The sequence below is a fragment of the Motacilla alba genome, chromosome 3 (genome assembly GCF_015832195.1).
Source record: "Motacilla alba alba isolate MOTALB_02 chromosome 3, Motacilla_alba_V1.0_pri, whole genome shotgun sequence".
In the NCBI taxonomy this organism is placed as follows: domain Eukaryota; kingdom Metazoa; phylum Chordata; class Aves; order Passeriformes; family Motacillidae; genus Motacilla; species Motacilla alba.
In genome coordinates, this window is record NC_052018.1 from 101,519,931 (window position 1) to 101,545,317 (window position 25,387).

Here is a 25,387-nt window from a genome sequence, read left to right on the forward strand (position 1 = left end):
ATCAGCTGAAAAGTCTATATTTTTGGTTGAATTTTAGCTCTTTTAGAGCGTTTTAGCAGGAGCAAGGGCTGCATCAGTCATCAGATGTTTCTCTGTTCTTCAGTGTTTTTACACGGAGGAAACAAAGTAGCAAGTTGCATGTGCAGAATTGGGTAGTAACTTAGGTTGAAGGCTTCTTCTTATCCCTCGCTCAAAGCTGATGCCCCTTGGAAATTAGATCCAGTCTCAAGCTTAGATGGGGTAGCCCAAGGGTTTGCCCAAGTGCCCATCCTCTTAAGTACCCTTCACAGCCTCGTGGGCACAAGTTCCAGTGCTGAATTACTATTTATGAAAACTTTCCTGATCAGATCTAATGAGAATTTTTCTTGGGATCTTAGGATCTCATTCTTTTGCCCTGCGCCTCCAAGGAGAGTCTGTTGCCTCTTCCCTGCAGGCTGAGCTCAGATTCTCTCAGCCTGGGCAGGCATCTCTCTCAGCCTTGTCCTTGTGTGCCACGTGCTCCAGCTCTCTGCCTTTGTGCTGACCATCTGCTCCAGGTTCAGTGTTGGGAAGACAAAACCCAAAACCAGAGATGTCTCAGGAGTGCTGAGTAGAGGGGAAGAATGACTTCCTTCAACATGCTGGATCCACTCTAGCTAGAGCAGCCAGCGTGGGCTTGGCCTTCTCTGCCTCAGGGCCACACTGCTGCCTTGTGTTCAGCTTCTTGATGGTGTAGTGACTGGTTTCTGTTAATCACTCACTTCCATAGTTATAAATCCTTATCTTTGAAAAGGAGGGCAAACATATTGGTTCACACCAGCCAATATGTTGGTGTATTTCACACCAATTTACTTAAATGAACAAAGTGTAAACCTTAAGTGCATTTTGTTTTAACATTTATTCGGAGGATATTTTTAAAAAACATCCCTGAAATGTAAACCAGCTTTTTCTTTTTTTTTTTTTTTTTTGGTTCCAAATATATTGGGAATCTAAATGTATGATGAAGTTAGGCTTTTCTGTAACTGAGAAGATGTACTTAGAACCTGTATTTTGTCATCTGTTACTTTCCCTTAGTGAAGCAGCCCGTGCAGCACTAATAAAAAAGACTTCTCTGTGCTTAGTTAAGTTATAGTTGCTTCTGTAGGTGGTACTGGAAGCACAAGACTGACTTCTGCCTGTAGTGCAGGCACACTACTTGGGTGCGTTTCTTATTCAGTCTTGCAGACTCTTGTTCTTTGTTTAGGAGACAAGCTTGAGAACAATAAAAACTTGTTTAAACTCTTGTCTTTATTTCAGTTTACCTTAGTTTGAAGATCAGACCCTGTTCATAGTGACAGTAATTAACTTAGGTTTTTACTAAATGAAAGAAGTCAATGCCTTCAGATCTGATAAGCCTGTTGTAGGACTCTGGGTTAATTACACAGTTGCTTAGCAGCAAAAGTAGCAAAATAGCCAGAAATTCAATTTGAAGAGCTAGTCCTTATCACACAGCAGTTCTATAGCAAACATAGATGATGTCATATGTTGATGCTAGAATTTCTGGTTTGGCCCTTATGGGTGATCTTGAACTTGGAATTAATCTTGAGGCTGCCTTGGTGTGGATGAATTGTAGGTCAGTTGCTTTGTGGTCTTTGTGCTGAACATTGCTGTTGAAACAGCTGGGGACACTTGGTATAGACTCAGATGAGGAGGCCAAAAGTTTGGCAGTGTAGGTGGAGGCAGAACATCGCAGCTTCTAAATACTCTTGTTTTGTTCACAGCAAACTGAGCGCCATCAATGACGAATATATAAAGAACAGGGAAGAGTATGAAGAGGCTCAGGATGCAATTGTTAAGGAAATCATTAACATTGCTTCAGGTGAATATGCCACTGTTGATGTGTGTCACAGTCTGGAGTGCTGGGAGGGAGGACTTGCTGTTTCTTTGAGGGTCTTTTACGGAGACAAACTGTAATATTGCCTAAAGAATTGGTGTGGAAAGTGAGGTGTGGCTTTCAGACAGCTGTTGAAAGTTTGAAATATGAATTGTCTTCTGTTGCCAGACCCTTTCCTGGCATTGCTGCAGATGTGCAGTGATGAGGTGTGTGCAAATGCTGATGCCATTATAGGAACAAAAACAAGGCCACAGGGGTCACATCCATCCTCCACCTACCTCCCTGACTCTGGGTGTCTTCATCCAGACAGCAGAAGAGGTAAAGGACAACAGAGACCTGAAGGAGAGGGACCTGAGGTCTAAGAACATTGATATGCAATATAAGATCAAGTTAGTCACTGCTTATATGGCAATAAAAATTGTTAGGTTCCTAAGTTATTTCCATATATTTTGCTCCAAGATTGCCTGCTTACAGGGCATTCTTTACTATCCTTCACCAAAAGCAGAAGAGACACTGGGGAATTTGGGCTGTAGACTCCAGTTCCTCATCCCTTTCACAGAAGAAAACCAAACACCAGAACTTCAAAAGCTGGTACTGGGGATGCTGGGCCATCTAGCCTGGTGTCACAGGCTCTGTATCTGACAGACCTCTCCCTCCCATCATTCACACAAACACAGATGGCTGCTGTATCTGAAGTGTCTTTGCTTTCATGAGCATCAGAATGCCGTGTATTATTCATGAAGGAAACTTACTGGATTTCCAGATGAGGGAAATAATCAACATGGCCTCACCTCCTCCTTTTCTTAGTCTGAAGAAGTCTCCTTGGTATTCAAGGCATAGGAACTTCAGGATTGCATCCTAGACTCTCCCAGGAGGTGACTTTCATCTTGAAGAGAATTGTTACTGCCGATGTATTAATGTCACCGTCATATTTTCTGAAAAATCCCTTCACCAGGATTTCTTCTCCTGGGAAGCTGAGAAGCCTCAGAGAAAACAAAGATTCTCTCATTTGCTTCTCCTTTGTTTTGCTGCTTTGGAATGTGGTTTGGAGATTGTTTATCCAACAGGTGGCTGCTTGATTGGTTTCATGTGAATTGTTTTAACTTGATCAATCACGGTCAGGCTGTGTCGGAACTCTGGAAGGAGTCACGAGTTTTCATTATCATTCTTTGTAGCCTTCTGTCTATATCCTTTCTCTATTCTTTCATATAGTTTAGGATGGCATTCTTTAATATAATAAAATAATAAATTAGTCTTCTAAGAGCATGGAGTCAGATTCTCAATTCCTCCTCCGTCTGGGGAACTCAGCAAATATCACAAATTAACTTGATGGACTCAGTGTAGGCTTCAAGGTACCTTTTCAGCAGGAGCAAAAGAATAGCTAATGGCACTGAATTTCCATCTCCTCTGTGCAAACCAGGTTATGCAGAGCCCATCCAGACCATGAACGATGTGATAGCTCAGCTGGATGCCATTGTCAGCTTTGCCCACGTGTCCAACGCGGCGCCCGTGCCCTACGTGCGGCCCGTCATTCTGGAGAAGGGCCAGGGCAGGATGGTGCTGAAAGGTGCCCGGCACCCCTGCATCGAGGTGCAGGACGAGGTGGCCTTCATCCCCAATGACATCACCTTTGAGAAGGGCAAGCAGATGTTCCACATTATTACTGGTAAATATTGCTGTTCTCTTCTTTGTTTGTTATTTACTTTATAAAATGTCTCGAGTATTTCCGATAATGATGTCGTTTTAAAAAAGGAAAAACAAACCAACAACGAGCAAAACAAATCAGCAACCTAATAAAATTCTGTCAAAACAATTTCTCTCATCAAGGGTGAGCAGCTACTGAGTTAACATCATTCAGCATGGAGAATAAGATTTAGCTCTGGAAAAGAAAGGAGGGTATTTGTAAGCTATTATTTATTGCTATTTTTGATTATAATTTTTTAAAAAGAGTCCACAGTGTTCATAGGAAATGTTACCTTCGACTGTGGTTATTCTATATGTTTCTGTACATACAGGCATAGTTCTCATAATCAATCCATACTAACAGTAATGGAATTGGTTATTTTAATTTTAGTTGTAGTGCACTGTTTGGAGGAGGTGATCGCTAATTTACAAAGAGTCATTTGTGAAGAAAAGAGAGGCTGCTGGACAGTAGAAAATAAGAAATTATTAATTCCTTAAAGTAAGACCTTGGTGAATGTAACTCCACAAGCCAGGCAACCTCAGGAGCTGGAAAGCCTGACCCTGCTAAAGTGATTTGGAAAATTCCACTAGGCGTCAATTGTACTTTGTTAGTGTTTTCTTTGTGAAGTATTAAAGTTGATTTTAAATGCAAAGCATGTTTCAATGACTGTACCACTTTTTACCCTTTTCTCTGGTGTAATTAAGATAATTTTACTACACACTAAAACATTTTTAGTGTTTATAGATTTAATTGAATCTTAATTTCCATCCAGATGTCCTTAACATACGTTCTGAGTAGCAAAGATCTGAAATTAGAGAATGATTAACGAGCACTTCTAACATAATCAAAAAGAAAAATCAAAAATCTGAATTAATGCATGGTAACACGCTTCTATTTCTGGTTAGCAAAAGTGTAAAATTTGTTTTAATTATCAGTTTTCTGGATAATACTTTTCATTTCATAATACTTTTTGTTTGTATTTCAGTTACAATTAACTGCTTAATATCTGGGTTTGCTGATTCTGAGCGACCCATTAGCTTGTACCCAGTCTGTAACTAAGCTGTTTTATTTTTACAGAGAAATTTTAATAGTTGTTTGAGGTGAAAACAAATTATTACAATTCTTAAGCAGAAATGAATACTGATAATTTCTTAATTTAAAGCTTACTAGTTTTAGGTATGAACACATGTTTTAGATGACTGCTTATACTTTTTAGAAGTCCCAAAACTTATGAAGACCCCTGATTTTCTGTGATCACCTTTCTTTTGAAAAAGGAGCATTCAGTAAGACAAACAAGCAAGCCTTGTTAGCCCTGGAGCCACCTGTTGCACCTGTTAGACAAGTTTGCTGCTCTCTTCTGGCAAGAGAGTAATAAATTTAAACACTCTTTTTTTTAATTTAGAGCATGTTCTCCTTTAAAAAAAAACTGTTGAATTGTAAAAAGATGATGCTTTTTCAATTAATTTTTGGAAAATTTCTTCTTTAGGCCCTAACATGGGGGGGAAATCAACATACATCCGGCAGACAGGGGTGATTGTTCTCATGGCCCAGATTGGGTGTTTTGTGCCCTGTGAGTCTGCAGAAATAACCATTGTGGATTGCATCCTGGCTCGGGTGGGAGCAGGAGACAGCCAACTCAAAGGAGTGTCTACTTTCATGGCTGAAATGCTGGAAACTGCCTCAATCCTCAGGCAAGTCCTGTGCTTTGGTTTGATTGTCTTGGTTGGGGTTGATGGGAAAGGAGGTGCTCTAAGAGAGGTGCATGTGAGATTTTTCTTTTGTGGGGAATCTCAGTGGAGAATTGCCACATTCACATTTTCTGAAAAACCCCTTTGCCCAGGATTTTTCTCCTGGGAAGCTGAGAAGCCTCAGAGAAAAATCAAAACAATTCTTATCTAATTTGCTTCTTGTCTGTTTTGCTCGTGTGGAATGTGTTTGGAGATTGTTTACCCACAGGTGATTGTTTCATTGGTTTCTGGTGTGAATTATTTTGACTCATTGGCTGATCAGTGCCAAGCTGTGTCAGGACTCTGGAAAGAGTCACAAGTTTTCATTATTATCTTTTTAGCCTTCTGTAAGTATCCTTTCTGTATTCTTTAGTATAGTATAGTACTCTTTAATATAATATAGTATCATAAAGTAATAAATTAGCCTTCTGAGAACATGGAGTCAGAGTCATCATTCCTGCCTTCATCTGGGGGAATGCAAATGCAGTAGAGAATCTCAAATTCTTTTCAGCTGGTGCATAAGTTATGGAAGTAGCCTTCTGTTTATTCCAGTGGTCAATACAGAGTTGCTACCAAAAGGGCAAAGTCTAAATGAGACAAAGAACCTACTGTGGAGTGATTCCTGTGATGCTGTGTCTGCACTATGTTTGTAAATTAGAAGGGTCTTTTGCCTCTGCCATGCTCTGCATCCACAGCATGACTTGTGATATTCCAATATCCAGAGCTCATGCTGCTGTCAAACGTTAACCAATGCTCTTGTGTTTTTAGGACAGCAACTGAAAACTCCCTGATAATCATTGATGAGCTGGGAAGAGGAACTTCTACCTATGATGGCTTTGGCTTAGCCTGGGCTATCTCAGAATACATTGCCAGCAAAATCTGTGGGTTTGCCATGTTTGCTACACACTTCCATGAGCTCACAGCTCTTGCTGACCAAGTGCCAACAGTAAATAACCTCCATGTCACTGCTCTGACCAGTGATGACACGCTGACCATGCTTTATCGTGTCAAGGAAGGTAAGGCTGTGTATCAGCTTTGTGTTGCCCTGAGAGAGAAAAATCTTCATGTGTGGATTTATTTTTGTTGTTTTGTTTTGTGGGGTTTTTTGTTTGTTTGTTTGTTTGTTTTTCTTTTTTCTTTTTTTTTTTTCTTTTTTTTTTTTTTTGTTTTTTTTGTTAAGGTTGGGATTAAATGTGTGATCTAGTGTTTTTTGTTCGGATTTAGATGTTTATTAGTTTTTATTTACACTACAGCCTTATAAGTTGTGAGTTCTGCAGTGCTTTACTAATAAATTAAAAAATGGAGCCTTATTTCTCTTTCTAGAAGCTTTTTTAAGGATGAACTGTTTAATTAAGAAATTACACTTAAATTGTTTTTATTTTTAACTTAATAACTAGCTACTTGAGACCCTCAATGTGGACTTTTTAATCTAATTATACATTACTTGAACTCATGAAGGAGAAGGTGAAGAAGGACTAGCTTCTGCTCTAAAACTTCTGTTTTGCTTTATATATATTACTATATTAAAAAACTTAATTAGTTTTTTAGACATAGCAAGTCTAAGTTTTTTACTCTGTGATATTACACATTTCTATTCAAACTACACACTTATAATCTTAGTTCTGTTATTCAGTTTTGGAAGCTTTCTCTACGGCTTCAGGTTAATTGCAGTGTTCTCTTGGGGGTCAGTGCTTGTCAGCACAGAAAGTCTAAAATTCTCAGGAACCAGGGTTCCAACATTAATGGAAAAAAAAAGTCTCCCCCAAAATTCATGTCGAGGTTTGGGGCTTATAATATATATATATATTCTTCTCTGTCCATGGACAGTGTGTGTGACAGGAGCTCTGTCCCTGCGTGAACACAGTAGGTGATGATGTTAATGATTATTTCTTAAGCTGTCTAGGCTATTTCTGCCACTCAGGTTGGTGCTTTTGAGTTGCTCCCTTTTTCTTTTTTAAAGACAGAGAGAAGGGTTCCAGAAGGTTATTTTCTGTTTTCCTAAAACAGCTACTTTAACCTGCTGGTGGAAGAGACTTATATTTCTTAAACTGTTGTTTTAAAAGGAATGAGTGCACCTTTTATGTGCTGACAGTTTTTAATAATGTCATTTCATTGTAATAAGACTTAGTCTTACATTGCCCAATTTATACAGGAGTTTGATGTAGGAAAAATCATATGGGTAATTTGTAGCAAATGGCATCACAATAAAACAAGAAGTAGCCTGTTTTGTTAGTATAATTTCAGTTAGATGTATTTAATGAAAGTCTTTTAGTGGATCCAGTTATTCCTTTCAGTATTAAATTAAACAATTTTTAATTAGGCATCAATTTAATCTATTTTCCTGCTTCCCTATATCCCCATCATTTGGTTTTGTTCCCTTCAGCAGAAGCCTGTATTTATTGCTAAATAAAGCTGATCTGTAACTGTGGCTTGCAAGGTGTGCCCATTTATGGCATTCTAATTGAGTTGTGAACTCTGCAGTGATTTTGGATGGTTCTCACTCGAGTATTTCAGTCCGGTTGGCAACCTCTGGGCGGAGGTTTTGATGTAAAATGTGGGCAGAGTACTCCTTCTTACTCTGTGTACCTCCTAATTTTCCTCTTCTGAGTTCCACAGCAGAGGAATTACTTGGGTGACGCTTGAATGGGTAGAACAGGGTTGCTGTAGAACACTCTGGCTGTCCTGGATCTGATACTTTTCTGGTTTTAGTCCTATGACATTACTAACTTCCTATTTCTTACTCATTTCTTCTGGTTTTAAATCCATTAGGTTACTTTATTTCTTGCCCATAGATTCCACGTATGACCACTTCTAATTTTGTTTTCCCCTCTGGCTATAATCTTGCAGTTAGGTTTTGGGTACTTTTCTGTAAAGCTGTGGGAGACTGCTCTGAGCAAGGGGAATCACAGCAGGAGCAGAAGTCAGGAATGCTCCTAAGGAATGCCCAGTTTTTGCTTGAGTATTACTCCAAATTGCTGTGCCTCTGGTTCCCAGCCAGGCCCACGGGAGGGGAGGTGTCTGTGCTTCTTTCCTAGTTTGCTGTTCCCCATCTTCTCCAGCACACGTTGAGCTCCTTCCACAAAGTGAATGCTCAAATTGGTGCTTAAAGAGTGACTTAGTGTGGCATTGGAACTGAATAAAAATAGTCATAAACTGCTGCAAGTGTACAGGGATACCAAGTGGTTTTTGTGCAGCAAGAGATGGTGTTGTACAGAATCTGCCAACAGGCCATCTTTAGGCGCCTTAGTTGGAGCATGTTGGTTGAGGAGGGAGTCAAGAGGCACTATATCAAAACCTTCTACATCCTTTGGAACAGCAGCTTGTACAATAAAGCCCCCGATATTCCCCTGACAGTTGGGTGGGTTCTCTTTCTTCAACCCACTCCTTTTGTTTTTAAAACCTGTATTAATTCAGCCATTCAGGTCATGATAAGAACTGTAGAAGCCCAGTTTCCTATTTTTCTTCAATCAGTTTTGCCATTTTTAGTCATACACATCTTTTCTTTGTACATGCAATGTCTTTTCGTTCCACCCATGTTCTTGGAAGTGTTATTGAGCACGGAGACACAATATTTTTATCTCTCTACTTAAACCTCTGTCACAGGAGATGCAATACTATGAAATCTTCATCTTTAGATACCTGGTCTCCAATCAGATATCCATCTGTCACCTAAGTTTCTGCATTTAGTGTTGAGCTCTTTCCCTTTTGGGGTTGTTATATTGCTCCTTCAGGGATGTGCATATAGTCAGCTCAGATACAGCTGTGTTTTGAAACAAATAGCAGGTTTGATGTTGTCTGAAATGTATAACCAGACCTGGAAAGCATGACAAGGAACTTCTGTACAGTGTTTTCAACCATGTCTTTGTGCTTCAAGAGTGACAAAATCACTGGAAGAGGAGACACATGAAGTACTGTTCTCCAGGCCTCTGCTCAGGATTCTCTGAGCTGAGAACTGACTTTGCTCTGGGTCTGGGGAGGGGTGCTTTTTAAAACAAAATCAAGAAGATGAATTCCTGCTCAAATGGGTTCATTTCCTTTAAGAAACCCAAGAGATCACAGGGTTAATGAAACAGAAAATGTCTAAACGCTAAGTTTTCCTTCATCTGTTCTTTGGTTACCTGGTATTTAATAGATGATTAGTTAACAAAAAAAGAAAAAACAAAACCAACTGTCATTTTGCAAGTGTAATTAATTTATTCTTAATTCCTTACTGGAGACCAGAATTAAAAGGATGTAGCAATATCTGTGGAAGAACAAATGGAATTATGATTATGTAAACAAGTAAGAGTTGATAGATTTTTATCAGAGGGCTTTTTATACTGAAGTGAAAATTGTTTTATGTAACTGTGTATAATTTACATATTCTGAGCAATTAAGAGGACTTTTCTCAAACACTTTATAAACACTGTAGTAATTGAAGTAAGTGTGAAGTCACAGTTGAGAGATTTTGATATAATTAAAGATGACTTCTGGAGACTGAGGAATTATGTCGTACAGATGCAAAGGAGGAGAAAGGTATTGAGAATACAACATTCTTAGTATTTATCTATACACACACGTATCTATATTTATATAGGTATAGAGGAAATGTCAGAGATGCCTATTAAAAACATGCAAATTATTGTATTCTACAGACTGTGCCAAAATACTTTAATAAAAATCATTGTCTGATTTGATTCAAATACTAGAGGGAAATTCTGTCTGTCTGAAGAGTTTTCCATTTCTTCCTGAAGCACTTTGGAGCTCTGCAATTACTGCTTTAATAGAGCTTAATTAAATAAGAGCATATTCTTTGTGTTATCATTTTTAGTAGAAAAGGTAAATCAGAAAGTGTTGAGGAGAACCAAATAATGTCCCACGCTTAATTTTTCAGAACAGAGAACTATTACAAGCACGTCCATATAATCTCTGTGTAGCCATATTGTCTTCTGAGAATTCTTAACTGGGTTTTTTTCTCTGCATCCAGGTGTTTGTGACCAGAGTTTTGGAATACATGTAGCAGAGTTGGCAGCTTTCCCAAAACATGTGATAGAAAGTGCAAGAGAGAAAGCTCTGGAGTTGGAGGAGTTTCAAAACATTGGCAAGTCCGAGGAATCTGAAGGAGAACCACCAGCCAAGAAATTATACAGAGAAAGAGAGGTTTGCTGTCAGAATTTTTTTTTTAAATTTGAATTGCTGAAGCAAAATCATTTAAGGATTCAGATTCCCCCAAAGCCTGAGGATAATTACCCTGTAATTTATTTTTCCGTTACAAAATGGCTTGGCTACCGTGTTCGTTAGGAGTTGAAGAGATGTTCAGGGGTAGTGAGTTTGATTTAGATTAATTTCAAGTTAATGTAGGCAAGAATTTTATCTAAAAACATAATTTTAAGATACAGTTTTTGTTACCATTGTGCGGAATATTCTTGGCTCTGCAGTTGGGTCACACCTGGTTTTGCTCCCCTTGTTTGAGTGCTCATTGGTGTCATGGTGTTCTTAGAGCCCAGTGTGATCAGATCTGTTCACACCAGAGGACAGCTGAATATCCAGCCTTCTCCTTTGTGCCCTTCCATGTCCCGTCAGAACTGTCACATCTCAGAAGCTGATCATATCAAAGAACACAGCAATCAGTACCTGGAAGGGCTGTTTTACACCTGATTTACAGGCATCACAAAGTGAAGTTTCTTTAGAGAAGCTTCCTCTGCAGGTAGTGTAGAGGAAAACAAAGGCTGCAGGAAGCTTTTACCGAGTATCCTGTGCTGTCTTGTTGCTGGATTAAGAGTCCTGACAGTGGCATCTGTGGCAGCCTCCTGGGAAATCCAGTGCTGCTGCTTTGTGGCTTGCCTTGGTTTTTGTCCAGTGTAGCTGGGTCCTCCTTGCTGTGTGCACACAAACCTGCTTCCAGAGCTTTGTTCTGTGTCCCAGCAGTCAGCCTGGAACTCCACAGCCTTGTACCACCTCCTGGCAGCCTTGGGACTACTCCAGTGTATGGAAGCCTTGAAGTGTTACTCCACATCCAGAACACTTCCTACATTTAAAAAGCCTTTGCTCTAGACTGAAGCTGTTACCTGTTACTTTATTTTCAGTTTCAGAGGTCAACTGCATTTGTTGTTCCTGGCTCAGTAGGTGGATCTGATGCTTTAGATGAACAATCTCTGGTTTGTTCTGCTTTTTACTGCCAGAAAGCTTCCCTTCCAGCTACCTTAGTTGCTCCACTATTACCTTTCCTGTGCCAGGCATCGTGGTGAAGGAATTTAGTTGGATCTGGCTGCATGGTCCTAAGTTGGTGTAAATTGACATAGCAAGCGCTTGTGACAAGCACAGCATCATGTTTTATCTTCAGTAATACAAAATATACCATAAACCCTCTAGGCAATAGAATGGCAGAACTTTAGATGTCTCACCCAGAGAATTTGTCTCTGGGTGAGTGTGTAGAGGGAAAAGGGTGCTATTACTTTTTGGAAACTTCTGCACTGAAAGCTACAGCATCAGTCTTAAATGATAAGAGGAAAACTCAGTGAACTTTTCAGTAGAATTCTACAATGCAGAGGACTGGATGAACTTCTGCATTTTTGTTGTTTCCAATACAGGGATTCTGAATACTGTTCATTGCAATGTTTGTTCTTGCTATTCAAGTCAGATTGTTTAGAAGTTCCACTTTGCCTGTTTGTGTAAAAGCATATGCATAAAGCTTAATTATCATCTGTTCTCCTTGGTGACGGCCACTCTGCAGTTGCTTGGTTACAATTTGTCCTTTCCTTTTGCATATTGAAGCATTGCTTGTGATTGACAGTCCCTTTTAAAAGTAACTAGTTTGGGTAATATGACCATTCTGGTGCTATTACTGCTGGCAGTGCTCACCTCATGTTGCTGCACACTGGAATTAAATGTGGAACACTTACAGGAGATTGCAATGTTAAATACTGTATTTATGCTGATCAGCTGGTGCTTTTTGCTCATGCATTGCAAAAGAACTTCTGGTACCAGTGTAAGTGGTTTGTTCTGGTGTTCAAAACTTGATAACAAGAACAAAAATAACCATGATTTTTGCTTGCACAGAGTTTCTGTTGATGAACAATACTTTGTATCTATAGGGAATTTGAAAAATTCCTGCTTGCAATCTAAACACCTTTTCTGTTTTCTTTTCCTTCTCTTCTTTCCATTTCAGGAAGGTGAAAAGATAATTCAGGATTTTCTTTGTCAAGTGAAAGCATTGCCCCTGACAGATATGTCAGAAGAAGACATCAAAGTCAAGTTGAAACAGCTGAGAAATGATGTGCTGGCAAAGAACAACAGTTTTGTGAATGAAATAATTTCTCGAACGAAAGTTACAGCATGAAATGTGCAAGAACAGGATACAGCTCCTGAAGCATATTTTGTATTGAAAGAACTATAATTTTCTTGTCTTGTAGCTTTTATACTTTATGATACTTGTGCTCATTTATGTAGGCATTTTTTTCTTGGATTGTAATTATTTTGTAAAAAATTCTGAGCACATTACGTGCCAGATTCCTGCTTTAGTTGGGATCATTTTGTCCTTTGAGAAGTTTGCAATAAAATGGTTTTTCATACTGAGTGTTGTTGACTGCACAGACAGAATGTGTAGTGCTTTACCAGAAGTGTGTTAGGAAGTCTAACAGTTGAGGTGTCAAACAGGTGCCAGAGCCTTGGAAAGCCCCAGTTCGTACACAAAATCTTTGTCCTAGGCCATGACTCTTTTTTGTGTGATGCAATTATGTTAATTAATTCAATGAAGATTTACTAATGCTATGTTAGTGCTCCATTAGAAAAAAACAAACATCTAAGTGTGTCTAGATAGCCAAGAGGGCCAGTAGCATCCTGGCCTGTGTCAGCAAGAGTGTGGCCAGCAGGACCAGGGCAGGGATTGTTCCCCTGGGCACAGGTGAGGCCACACCTCAAGTGCCCAGCTCTGTGTCTCTCACTACAGGAAAGACATTGAAGTGCTGGAGAGACTCCAGAGAAGGGCAGTGGAGCTGGAGAAGGGTCTGGAGCACAAGTCTGATGAGGAGCAGCTGAGGGAGCTGGGGGGGCTTAGCCTGGACCAAAGGAGGCTCAAGGGAGACCTTATCCCTCTCTACAAGTCCCTGGAAGAAGGGTGTAGCCAGGTGGGGATTGGTCTCTTCTCCCAGATAACAAGTGATAGGACAAGAAGAAACAGCCTCAAATTGCACCAGAGGAGTTTTAGATTGGGTATTAGGAAAGATTTCTTCCCCAAAAGAGTTGTCAAACCATGGAAGAGGCCACCTGGAAGAGTGTTGGAATCACCACCCTGGAGGTATTGGCAATACATGTGGATGTGGCACTCAGGGACATGGCTCAGTGGTGGCCCTGGCAGTGCTGGGTTGATGGTTGGATTCCATAATCTTTGGTCTTTTCCAGCCAGATGTTTCTGTGGTTTGTCAGAAATTTTTTGCCTGTGTACCTGCACATGTCTTGGGAGGGCTGCATTGGGTGGGTGGGAGGGATTTTTTTTTGTTTGCTATGTGAATGGTAATGCTTGAGTGAAGTACACTACAGGCCTGCTCTTCCTGCCTGAGTTTTGTAATGAAAGCAGAGGCTGGGGTGAAGTTCCATTTTAACTGGAACATCTGAGATGATCATGGCTAGTGAAGGCTGTCTGCAAAGTAAGAATACATTGATTTTTATCTGATGTGCTTCTCTCATTGAGGCAGTTTGAAAGCGTGCTGGTACAAGTTTATTTTCTCCTTGAAATTTAGTATTTTAAATTGTAACTGAAGAATACTACCTATATTTAAAACTGTCAGCATTGAAAGAATTATGGGAAAAGTTGTTTGTCGCAGGAGATGACAGAAATAAAATCATGCTGAAGATATTAGGCAAACTTGCTGTGTTCAGAGATGGCATCAGTGGGTGCGTGCTGGGACAGCCGTGCTGCTGTTAAAGCTGTGCTAAAGTGCTGTGTCAGGGATTAATGTGTTGCAGTGGTGTCCATTTAAACATTTAAATAGTCATAAAAGAGGTGTGATGTTCAATTTGCTGTTGGATAATGCTTATATACTTAGACCAGGACTGAGACATATTAGATCTGTTCAACAGAAGCAATAAAGGCTTGTTTGAGAGGTTGGGATGATGCATAACACCTCTCTGGCCATTAAATTAAAATGCATTTTGCTTACAAAGACAAAAAGAGATTTGAATTTACAAACAGCACACTTAATGCGTGGTATGGAAAAGCATCAGAATGAAAAAATCTGTTGCATAAAGTAACAATGTATGTTTTTGCAATTTTGATTGTTTCAACCACCAAAGTATCCAAAAATGTTGGCTCAAACTGCTTTAGGCATTGCTAGAAACGGGCAGTTCCTGTGAGACTGCAATGGCTGGTACTGACAGCCTCTGCCTGTGCGTGCTGAGATCCCTGTGGTCTGAGCAAAGATGCCCCTTGCTCAATGTCATGTCCATGTAACCAGGAGAACCAAGGTATAAAACCACCAGAGGTCATCTCTTCCAGGAATTTCTTTGTTGTCCCTTTGACCGTGTGTGCACTTTAAGTGTCTGCTTGGGCAAGGAGTTCCTCACTGAGCTGCCACCAGCTTCTCTGCTTCCCTCAGTCCTCTTCATGTTCTTTGTGTCCACTCCTTCCTTTCTGAGGGCAGTGCCTCAGTGCTGTGTGTCTGCAGTGTGCTGAGGACAGGATGCTTCTATTTTTGTGTTGCAGTTGGAGGCTGATAGAGGTGTTCCTGTGTGGCCAGATTTGCCTGTCTGAGGGTGAAAGGTGCTCGTGTGTTACTCAGGAGTGATGGGCCAGCTCGGGGCAGCTCCTCCTGTGTGCTTCAGAAAGGGTCTGGCGTGTCTGCAGCAAAGAAGATTCAGTTTTTCTCATGCCCTCCAACACTCATAAGGAAGAAAAGTGCAAGTTAACAAGGTTTTAAAGCTAATCTTTTGAACTGTTTTTTCTCTTCTACGCTACACTTCCCCCTCCCTCTGCTGCTGGATATAGGCAGGAGGAGATCAGGCAGGGTTAAGTCTCCATATGCCAGTGCTGCTTGCAAACTGGGTTACAGGTAGTGTGATTTCATCTGAGCAGGCGGGGTGGCTATTTTTGCTGGTTCCAATTTAGCTTTTTGTTCAGAAATGTACCTATGGGGCAGGAGCAATTCCACAACTTGTCTGCTTATTACAGAGCTGTGCCAGGGATGCAAAGATTATCAAAGTTCCAAAAGAAACTGAGGCCACGCACTGTTAGCTTTCAATAAAGATGCAAGGTTCTCTTTGCTCATTCACCTGAGAAAGCTGGGCACTGAATGCTGCAGGCAAGTGATCTTTTTGGTCTCTGCTCTTACTGTTCATCTAGAAGGCTCTTCATGAACAAACCTGCATTAGATGGGGTGAAACAGAAGAGGGGGCATGAGCAAACACTGAAGGAATTAATTTTCCTTTGGTGATTTCACTGCCCCTTTAGGGACCAGGGGCACCTGATAGCCAGTCTGATGAGAAAGTGTTGGGTTTACCTCTTGGGTTGTGGTCAAAGGCTCCAGTTAGGGTTGGATGACTCCAGGGGTCAAGGGAATGCTGCCTGCCAGACCTGGACTCGTCTCTGCATTTTCCAGCTTGCAGCTGTGCCTGTTCATCTCAAATAATAATGCAGTCACCAAGTGGCTCTGTGTCTCTTTCCTCTGCTGGAGCCGAGGTGGTTCTGGAATCAGAAATGGCAGAACAGGACTGAGGTGAGTCCTTGCCCACTGGCAGCTGCACCGATGCTGCCTTGAGGAGACTTCCAGTCCTTGGAGAGCTTTGGATCCCTGCTGGGGTGACACCGGCCCCACTGGTGGCCTGGCTTTGCAGAGCATAACAACTTTGCATCAGCTCTTAGGGCATGTAGCTGTTCTGGGCTGACAACCACCCTGTCAGTGACTGGGAGTGCTCATGGTCTGACTTTTCCAGATCCAGGGAAGCCTGGGGGACAGCTCATTGCTGAGGTCTGGGATTGTGAGCAGTTTCATCCGGTTTGGTGTGAGATTGCGATGGTGGTTTAAACTGGTTTTCATGGCATCCATTTAATGAGTTTTTGAACACCCAGCCACTACACAGGCTGAGCAACTTCTCTGGCTACAAAGCAGTGAGACAGTTGGTCTTGTTATTCTGCACTGGGGCAGGTTTATTTGAAAAATCAAGGGAGAGAATTTGCTGCTCTGTATCTGAAGAAGTGTGAGGTCATGCATTGAATTCTTTGCCTCTTGCTGACCTGGGAAGAAGGAAAAGAAGTGGCCTCAGGAGCCTGAAGCCTTAAAATACAAGGGGAGAGGTGCTGTCATCTTCTTGAGATGGCTGCAACCCTTACAGGTATAACTTGGCTCTTGATGCTGTTTGCTGAAAAAGCCTTGCTAGCAGTTGTCTCTCAGATATTCCTGTTCCTCTCCCAGCCTGTCGCCTTTCCTCTCTCTGCTCCTGCCAAGCTCATGAACTGTTCCTGTACCCAGGGGAGCACCATCCAGTGCTTCTTTTATGTATGTGTGTCTCTCAGCTGCCAGCAGGGATTTTTATTTGCATGGGGTGGGACAGGGGTAGATGCATCCCTGCACGTGCTGCTTTGCCAGTCAAATTGAGAGGGACCAAACTCTGTCCTTAAAGAGGAAAGTGACAATTTCTGATCCCTTTGAGTGGCAGCTGGGACTTGCCCTCCTGACTCGGTGTCCCCTGTCACCTGACCCAGCAGCAGTGCCCGTAGCTGAGGGAAGCAGTCGTGTTAGGCAGATGACAGGTTGTGTTTGTTCCTCCAGCTGCAGCCAGTAGTGCTTTCCTAGAGGTGAGAAAAAGTGTTTGCTCTTTTGCCTTTGTTGGGAAAAGGTGCCTTGGCACCGGCTTTGAGCTGCTTGATTTCTGTGGCACTTTCCTTAAGGATGTAATGGTTCTGCCTTTGTGGGGATGGTTGGAAAACTGAAAACAGCAGCGCTGAACAACAAGAGCCGAGGGAAAAGCTGTGAATAAATAAATAGCCAGTGCTTATGGGAACATTTCCCCTGCTAATCCACCCTGTCCTGCTGCACGCTGCAAAGGCATGGCTTGGCAGGGAGAAGCACAGGGGGTGGCTTCAATATGTTCACTCTTTCTCCAAAAATTAGGCAACTGTTCCCTTGTGAGTTGCTGTAGACTCTGGCAATGGGCCCATGGCCATGGTAAAGAGCAGACCTGCACAGGGAGGGCTGTTGCACATCACTCTGGCGTCTGGTCCCATCTCCAACCCGCTGCTGGACCGTGCTGTGGGGGAGGCAGGAAGCTGGGCAACACTCCTGAAATGTGTCTCTGCCTGCATGAAGATGCTGCTTTATATCCTGAGGAACATGAATTTTTTTCATACTGAGCTTTTGAAATATCTTCTGTCCTGCCCCTTTCTTTTTGTTCACAAAACTTCAGGAAAGCATCCACCGCTGCGGTCTTCAGACCAGAGATTGTCAGTCTTTTCAGCATGCCTGCTGTTTTCCCTTGTGTGGTTGATCCCAGATGCCTCTGACAGCAGACCAAGCTTTTAAACCTCTCTGCACCCACCTGACCCCATCCAGAGCTGCCTGGGGACCTGCTCTCCCTGTGCAGGTGCAGCCAGAGTGGCACTGTAGGGAGACAGAGAGAGCCAGCAAACCACGTGCCACGTTTGCTGCACATGCTGCACCTCCTCGTTGGAGCTGTGGTTCAACAAAAAACACTCTACAAAGGATCAGAAATGCAGCTGTCAGAATGTGGTCCCAAGCCCTGCAAGGAGTGACAGCATGTGTCACCATGGTGCAAGCCTTGTGGGTTTGGGTGATTGGGGAAATGCTGTTCAGAAGCAGGTCCCTTCTGCTGGATATTTGCAGTAATTCTTCCTTGTGCCTTTCTGCTGGAGGTTGTTGCTGACCTGAGTGTCCCTTTCTTGGTTTTCAGGGTCTCAACATAATAGCAAGATAGTTTCCTTATGCTTTCATGTGCTAATGAAGAAGGTAAAAATTAAAAACCAAGCTTCATATCAAGGTTCACCATCCAAATTACCAGCAAGATGATTCTGATGCTCATTTTAGTGCAGATTCTCTCTCTGACTGCATTCTTTTTTTAGCCATGACCTGGGAGGGCAGCATGGGAGTTTTGGTTTCTGTACCTACTGACTCCTTTCACCTTGGGCAGTAATAGATGTTTGAAGCTCACACTCCCTTTCTGCTTCATTCTCCTGTGGCATTTATCATTCCACTCAGGCACACTGGGCTGCACTGTAGCAATTCACTCCCACCTTGGTGGCAGTCAATGATGACATTAAAAGGTTAAAAAAAAAAGGAGCCTGCTTACTTTGTGCCTGCTGTATAAAAGGATGTGTATGATAATGCCCAAGGCTGGTGATGCAGGGGCAGGAAATCAGGGGGTGCACAGAGCTCTGTGAGATGTTCCCTCTCTCTGAGGGAACATCCCCGGTGAAACTCAAGGGTTTAAAAGCTGCACTTCTCCATGCTGGCACAAAAGCCTGAGATGAGAGGAGTGACTGCACCAGCTGGGAGCAGCCTCCTGGGGTAGCTCAGATAGTGCAGAATGCATGGCATGGTCTCCTTTGGTCCAGTTTGGGGGCACCCTGGCTGCTGTAGGTGCCCTGGCCCCAGCACAGGCTGCCCTTTCTCCAGAAGTGTCCTGAAAGGTGCTATTTCAGCACTTGTTTGGCCTCTGCTGTTCTGCTCTGGTTATTGCCTTTAACTTGAAGAAAGTCATCTGGGACCAAACCACTTGTTTGAGGTTGCCCCAGAAGATGAGCAGCACTTGCTGAGCAGGCAGAGCACCACCAGCACTATGAAACACTTGCATGGCTGGGTGGCTTGCTTAAAATATTTGATGTTCTGAGAGGGAAGCTCCTGTGAGACTCCAGCTTGGACCTGCCCTTGCAGTGCAGTGACACAGCCCTGGAGCAGAGCTAACCTGGCTCTAGCAGACCTGAGTCATATTCCACTTTCCACTTTATTTTTCTGGGAAGGAAATCAATTTCTAAGAGGGAAACCTTGCAGAAGCCCCTCTTTCTGTGCTGCTGTGGCTGGATATCAAGCATCATGTAGTATGATACAACACTGGTTATGGGAAAGCTGCAGTGCTGATTATCTTTCTGCTGTAGAGAGACACAGGATTAGCTCTGCAATCTCTCTTGTAAGAGATGTGCTCATTCAGTGTGAATCAGAGGAGCTGCATGAAGTAAATGCTTTTTTTACCCTGAGATTAGACTGGCTGTTGATTTGGCCCATGAATCCATGCTACTGCTGTTGTGCTCTCAGTAGTTCTCAATGGTTTAATTTCTCTCTGGAGTGTAGTTTGTAGATAAAAGTGTAATTTTCTTACTGGAAAACTTCGAAAGCTGATGAGTATCTTACCCATTAGTATTATAAAGTTCAGTTTTACTGTTTTTTTGGGTTTTTTTTTAATGAGAACTGATCTCCATCAGTGACTATATGCTTATTTATCCTGAGCACATGAGAGGAAATCAAACCATCCAAGGCTTTGCTGCACCTCCCACACATCCTGAGGCATGCACTTAGGATTTTTTTTCCCCTGTTGCCCTTATCAAAGGATATCATGCAAGGCATCAGGCTGCTTGAAGGTGTTTAATGTGAACAAGGAGTTTTTTGGGGGAGTATGGTAACCAGTGCAGTAATTTGCAGATAATGCCTGAAAACTTGCTCTTTGGCCCTTCCAGGAGGACACAGGAGCATGGGAGGCATGCCTGGTGTGAAATCCTGAGCTGCTGTGCCTGCTTTGGGCCAGTCCCTTTATGAGGCCTGCCCAAGTAGAATCTTGATCCAAATGGGAAAATTTAGTCTAGAAAATAGATTGCAATGCATCTGGTCTATAGAGAGCAGGCAGCCAATAATGCATTTCACAGGGAGCTCAAAGAAACCTCCACAACCATCAGTCAGGAGGGTTTTGGAAAACCCTCCCATGGCTGTAGTGCCTTGCACACTTTTAGGATGGTGTTGGACACCTTTGGTTGCTGAAGGAGGGAAGCTCTGCTCTGCCTCTGCTGCAGTTTAGTCTGTCCCCAAACACAGCCCTGCTTTGCACTGCAGCCAGCACAGTGCAAATGCTCAATGAAATTCCTCTGCTTTTAGTGCTGTGGAATTGGATAGGCAAACAGGGAGGAGAGGAGAAGCACAGCCACGAGGAGCATGTGCTTAAACTGAAGTGCAACAGAGGGAGAACCACAGGCTGCTTGATTTTGCTGTTACGGGAGTCAGTGACAAAGTTTGCACCAATTTGAATAGAGCAGGATGAGGTCACCGTGAGTCTGTGTGTGATGTTTCACTTCTCAATTCCTTGGGTAGTGAAACCAAGCCCTGAGCCCTTTGAAACGGAATGGGGTGCTGAACCTGAAGGCTGAAGTGTGGGGCAGGTGGGAGAGGCTGGAATTTTTGGGTGCCCTTCACATGCTGCTCTAAAAAGCCACACAAACAAACCAACAAAAGCTGTTAGCACACAGAAAGTAGTCCTAGTTCTTCTTTTAAAAAAATGTACACACTAGCAAAGTCTTTCAGCTCCAGCTGAGGAGGAAAGTGGCTGCTGAGATTGATGTTCCTGAATGTGTACAGGCAGAACAGCTCCAGGACTTGGATGGCAGAAAGCTCGATGCCATCAGGCTGTCTTGTGCCTGCTGAAAATTCACCTTTCTAGAAATGCTTTTTCCCCACTGATCTGCATCCTCTGTCAGGCCATGTAAAAAACATCCATGAGAGCAGACAAGCTGTGGTGAGCAGGATGTGACTCTCTATGTCAGAGTGTGAGCTGTGGAAAAACCCTGGCTGGGCTCTGCTTGTAGCAGTTTCAGAGACACCAGCTAGAAACCAGCCTGACAGAAATAAATTCTCAGCTTCAATGTACCCTGGAAGTCAGCAGTTTCTGTCTTAAAATGGACTGAGTGGCCAAAAATGGTTGCTGGAAAAACTATATAGGAAGATGTTGGTCTTCATCCAGTTCAGAGTGGAAAAGCACATGGACAGGCATCCTCATGGATGTCCTGAAAGGAGACAAGCTCTTTGCTTCCCCCCTGAAGCTGGACCCTAAATAAAACACCACTTTTGTGTCACCCTCACCTCCCCACTCAGCCCCTCTCTGGGGAGAGCAGCATTTATTCTAACCCATATTTTTAGTGGCTTGCACATCTGTAGCCTGTCCAGATGGAAACATTAGCCTGTCTATTGATAATATATTGGGATTTGAACGACTGAATTTGTTCAGTGACAGGGGAAGAAAATCCATGTGGCGACCTGTCAGTTCTCCCTCCCTGGGGTGTCTCCATGGCCCCTGTCATTTAATTAAGCAGAGAAACCTTTGCAGTTTGAACTGGACACCACACCACTCCCAAGGCAAATATTGCCTGCTCAGGGCTCTCCTCACGGTCTCAACATCTGCCTTGCAGCTGCTTTAAAACTGCCCACAACAAATTTCCTGCCTGCACAAGAAAGCGCTGAACCAAGCAGGAGCAGCAAGCTCTCTGAAGGATGATGCTCCCAGACTCCCAGAGCTGCCAGCATGGCATATTAAACCCTTATGGGGTACTAGAAAAATGCTGGAGGGTATAGGAGTGATGCTAATAACACCCAGCTGCAGTTTCTGGAGTTTTAAAAGATTTTAGAGCAAAGATGACTGACAGTGCTGAATGACGCAGTGAATGCATCCTCTCTTGACTATGTGGGGTGCTACTCGTGCTGACTTGAGCATATAAAAAATCATCTCTTGCCCTGAGAAGGGCATCTGTGCGTACCAGCAGTGTCTTGGAATGGTTTTCTTTATGGGGGTTGTTTCTCTTCTGGCAGGTTGTGCAGAGCCTCCATGTCAGCACCACATTTTCCTCAGAAGTGGGGGATGTGGGAATGGTGCCTCTGCTGAGCCAAAGGGCTGATGGGCAGAGAGGAAATGTGCCAGATAAACAGGATGAGAGGAAATGGTTAGATTGGATATTAGAAAATAATTTTTCATGGAAAATGTTGTCAACTATGTTGGAATGTCCAACAATGTTGGAACAGGCTGCCCAGGGAAGTGGTGGAGTCCCCATCCCTGGAGGTATTTAAGAGTGATGTAGAGGTGGCACTCAGGGCCATGGTTTAGTGGTGGGCTGGGCAGTGCTGGGTTAATGGTTGGACTCTGTGATCTTCCAAGTCGTTCCCAACCTTAATGATTCTGGAATTCTCTGATTCTCTGAAAGACCTCCTGTGAGCAGCAGTGTCACCCTGAACACCAGGCTCCTGCCAACCCACCAGCACTCTTCTCCTTCTGTTGAGCAAAGATGATGCCTTTAAAACCCTTTAATAAAATTATGTTCTTAATTAAAAAAAAAAAAAGGCTTTTGAATCTCCCCTGCTGGAGTTATATATTTATTTACTTGAAGGGCATCCAGGAGCACTTCTTTGGGCACCAGTGCCAAACCATCTGCTTGCAATGCTGGCTGTGCTCTGGATGCTGCCCCAGGCTGGCCAGGGAGCCGAGTGTCACAGTGTCACAGTGTCGGCACAGCTGCTGTGCCTGGGGCCCTGTGGCACTGCAGCTGATGCAGGTGCCCAAGAGCCCCCTGGCCAGGGAGACCTGGGCACTATGGTGGCACCCATTCCCCCGCTCAGAGTTTGGATCCTGAAGTGTCCTGCAGGTCTGACCAAAGCGAGAGGCAGGAAGGTGAGAAATGGCTAAAACACCCCAGCTGATGTACTGAGACCCCCATGGCATCCCCATCCCTCTCAGTTGTGCAGGAATAGCCCTGGGAGAAGGGTCTGCTGAGATGGATGCTGGACAGCCCCCAAATACAGCCCAAATTCCCCCAGAGCCACCCAGATCTCCCCACATTTGGCTTTAGGGCTTTGGGCACCTGACCCTGCTCATGGCAGTGCACAGGGAGTTATCTCCCCCCACACTGGCTGCTGCCTCTGCCTGGGTTAAGTTGTATTTTCTGCTGTGGAGATGCCCAGAGGGTGTATGAGCCCTCTCTGATGGGATGTGCTGGCTGTACCCATCTTCACCACCTCTGTGGGAAAGCAAGCAAGAGCACCCATGGCATCAGGCAGGATTTTGCACTGGTTGTGTTTCCATTTGCTTTGGAAAATAAAATTAGGTGTTCTAGCAAGAAAGGGCTGTGATATTTCTGGGGACTTTCCAGCAGAGCTTGTCTGTGGCTCCAGGTTTCTCTGTAGTCTCTGCTCTTTGTAGGTGAAACCAGTCAGAAAGAGTGAACAATCCCTCATGATTGCTTTCACGTGCACTTTTGATGTAACGTTTTTACAGCATTGCAGTGTAGATCAAAATGCACTTAAGTTGGGACGTGATAAAAAAACTTCTAAAAAGTTAACTCGTTGACTTTTCAGTGCCTAAGTTCAAAGCAAAAATGAAGTAATTTTTAGGGTAGCTTTAAAATTTGCTGAGAGATGCAGCTCTCTTTTCACTAGCAGTTTCAAAACCTAGAGCTATGCTTTTTTTAGACTGCTTTGATAAATGGATGTTTTGTTACAATCCCACTGAGCTGAGCTGCTTTCCAATTCCTGCTTCCTAATTCTGATACCTGCACGATGGGAGGAATTGTCCCCACCAGCTTAGCTTTTTATGTAGCAACCTCTGCTTCCAGCTCTTTCAATTGCTTTTAATAATAATAATATTCTCAGTGGCCTGGTGTCCACTTTCACTAGCTTGGTGTGCACAAGGGATTTGGTCTGGGGAAAAATTCAGAAATTGCTGAATACTCTGTGTTTCTGTTGGAGCCAAGGCGCTCAAGATTTGTAGGGTCAGGACTCTGATCATCTTCAGGAGAAAAATGTGCTGCCTACAACATTGGTCTGGGGCTCGAGGATTTGCTGTTAATTCCTGCACAGGTCTCCCATGTTGTGCTGGACAAGTCCTTGACTCTCTGGTATCTTTCTATGTATAGACTCACAGAATCATTCAGGTTGGAAAAGACTCACGAGACCATCAAATAATGTATATGAAATGAGGATGCCAAAAATGTCTCATTCAGAGGCTTGTGGAGAAGCCTACAGCTGGTCATGAGATGCTTGGAAATCACCAGCAACAGAAGGGAGCCAAGATGGAGTATCTGATTCATCCACAGTCTTCTCATTATTGAAAATGCTCTGAGGGGCTAGGAAAAAGGTAATGCACTTCAGGTGGAAACAATGACTAAAAAATTGTCCTTGATGGTTCATTTTTTTTTCTCTAAAGGGCTGTGGATACAGCCTGTAACTGCCTATAACCATTTTTAATATGAGGTAATTTCTGCTTTAATGATCTCGCAGATCTCAAGGATGTGCTAAGATTTACCATCAACTCTTAGATCTACATAGTAATATTTAACTTCTTCAGTACTAGCACAGATGATGCTCATGAGAGGTTATTTAATTATACCTACATTTTCAAAGACAAGTGATAAAAATAAATATTGGTACAAGTCAACATGATCATCCGGGTATGAATAATCTTGTCCATACTGGCTTTTTCCTTTCCCATTGCTGATGGCTTTTTACCTGATTTGCAGAGATTTCAGGGATGAGTGTTTCTCTCCCTGCACAATTCAGATGAATTGGTTTGATTTTGCATTGCAAATGCAGTTGATGAAATGAGACATGAGCTGTTGCAGCTCCTGGCATGCACACAGCTCTGGCCAGGAGTGCAGGAGAAGAATTCTGACCCTGTCTGACCAGGCAGGAGTCAGCTGGGGAGAACCTGAAGCACATGGATAAAGTGAAGGTACCCCTTCATTTAACCCCAGAGGAGTCCTTCTGGTTTGGTCCCTCCATTGATTTAATCACTTTTCTTTCCATGTCATTAAGCTGCAGTAGTGTGTTAGGCTGAATAGTTTTTCTTCCCTGGATGTTACAGGTTAGCAGAAATCCTTTATTTGAAAGACACTCTCAAATTCCCACTACTAAAAGAGCGGAGACTTGGAGTCACTTGTCCCATATAATTTCCCCAGGAAGGGGTAGGGATGGCCACTGGTGCACAGCTCAGCAAGGATGGAGGATTTATCTCTTTTGGGAGACAGAGGAACCACACAGAACTCATCTGTCAGTATCCATGTGCCAAGTGCACAGGCCTGCCCTTGGTGTAATGTGTGGCAGGAGACCAAACTGTTCTGAAAGCAGAGAGGTACCATGAGATGACCTCTCTTAGTACAGCAAATCCATCAGTTATGGC

The 25,387-nt window shown here is 43.0% G+C and overlaps 1 protein-coding gene across 1 annotated transcript in view; it reads left to right on the forward strand.

Annotated features, from left to right (window-relative positions):
• Nucleotides 1-12,817, forward strand: part of MSH2 (mutS homolog 2) — a 46,554-nt gene extending 33,737 nt beyond the window's left edge. Inside the window, exons 11-16 of the mRNA XM_038132923.1 lie at nt 1,740-1,837; nt 3,273-3,518; nt 5,023-5,227; nt 6,032-6,279; nt 10,230-10,402; nt 12,411-12,817. Of these exons, the coding sequence (XP_037988851.1) occupies nt 1,740-1,837; nt 3,273-3,518; nt 5,023-5,227; nt 6,032-6,279; nt 10,230-10,402; nt 12,411-12,581 (1,141 nt within the window). The 3' untranslated portion in view covers nt 12,582-12,817. The remainder of the gene's footprint in view (nt 1-1,739; nt 1,838-3,272; nt 3,519-5,022; nt 5,228-6,031; nt 6,280-10,229; nt 10,403-12,410) is intronic.
• The last annotated feature ends 12,570 nt before the right edge of the window (nt 12,818-25,387 follow it).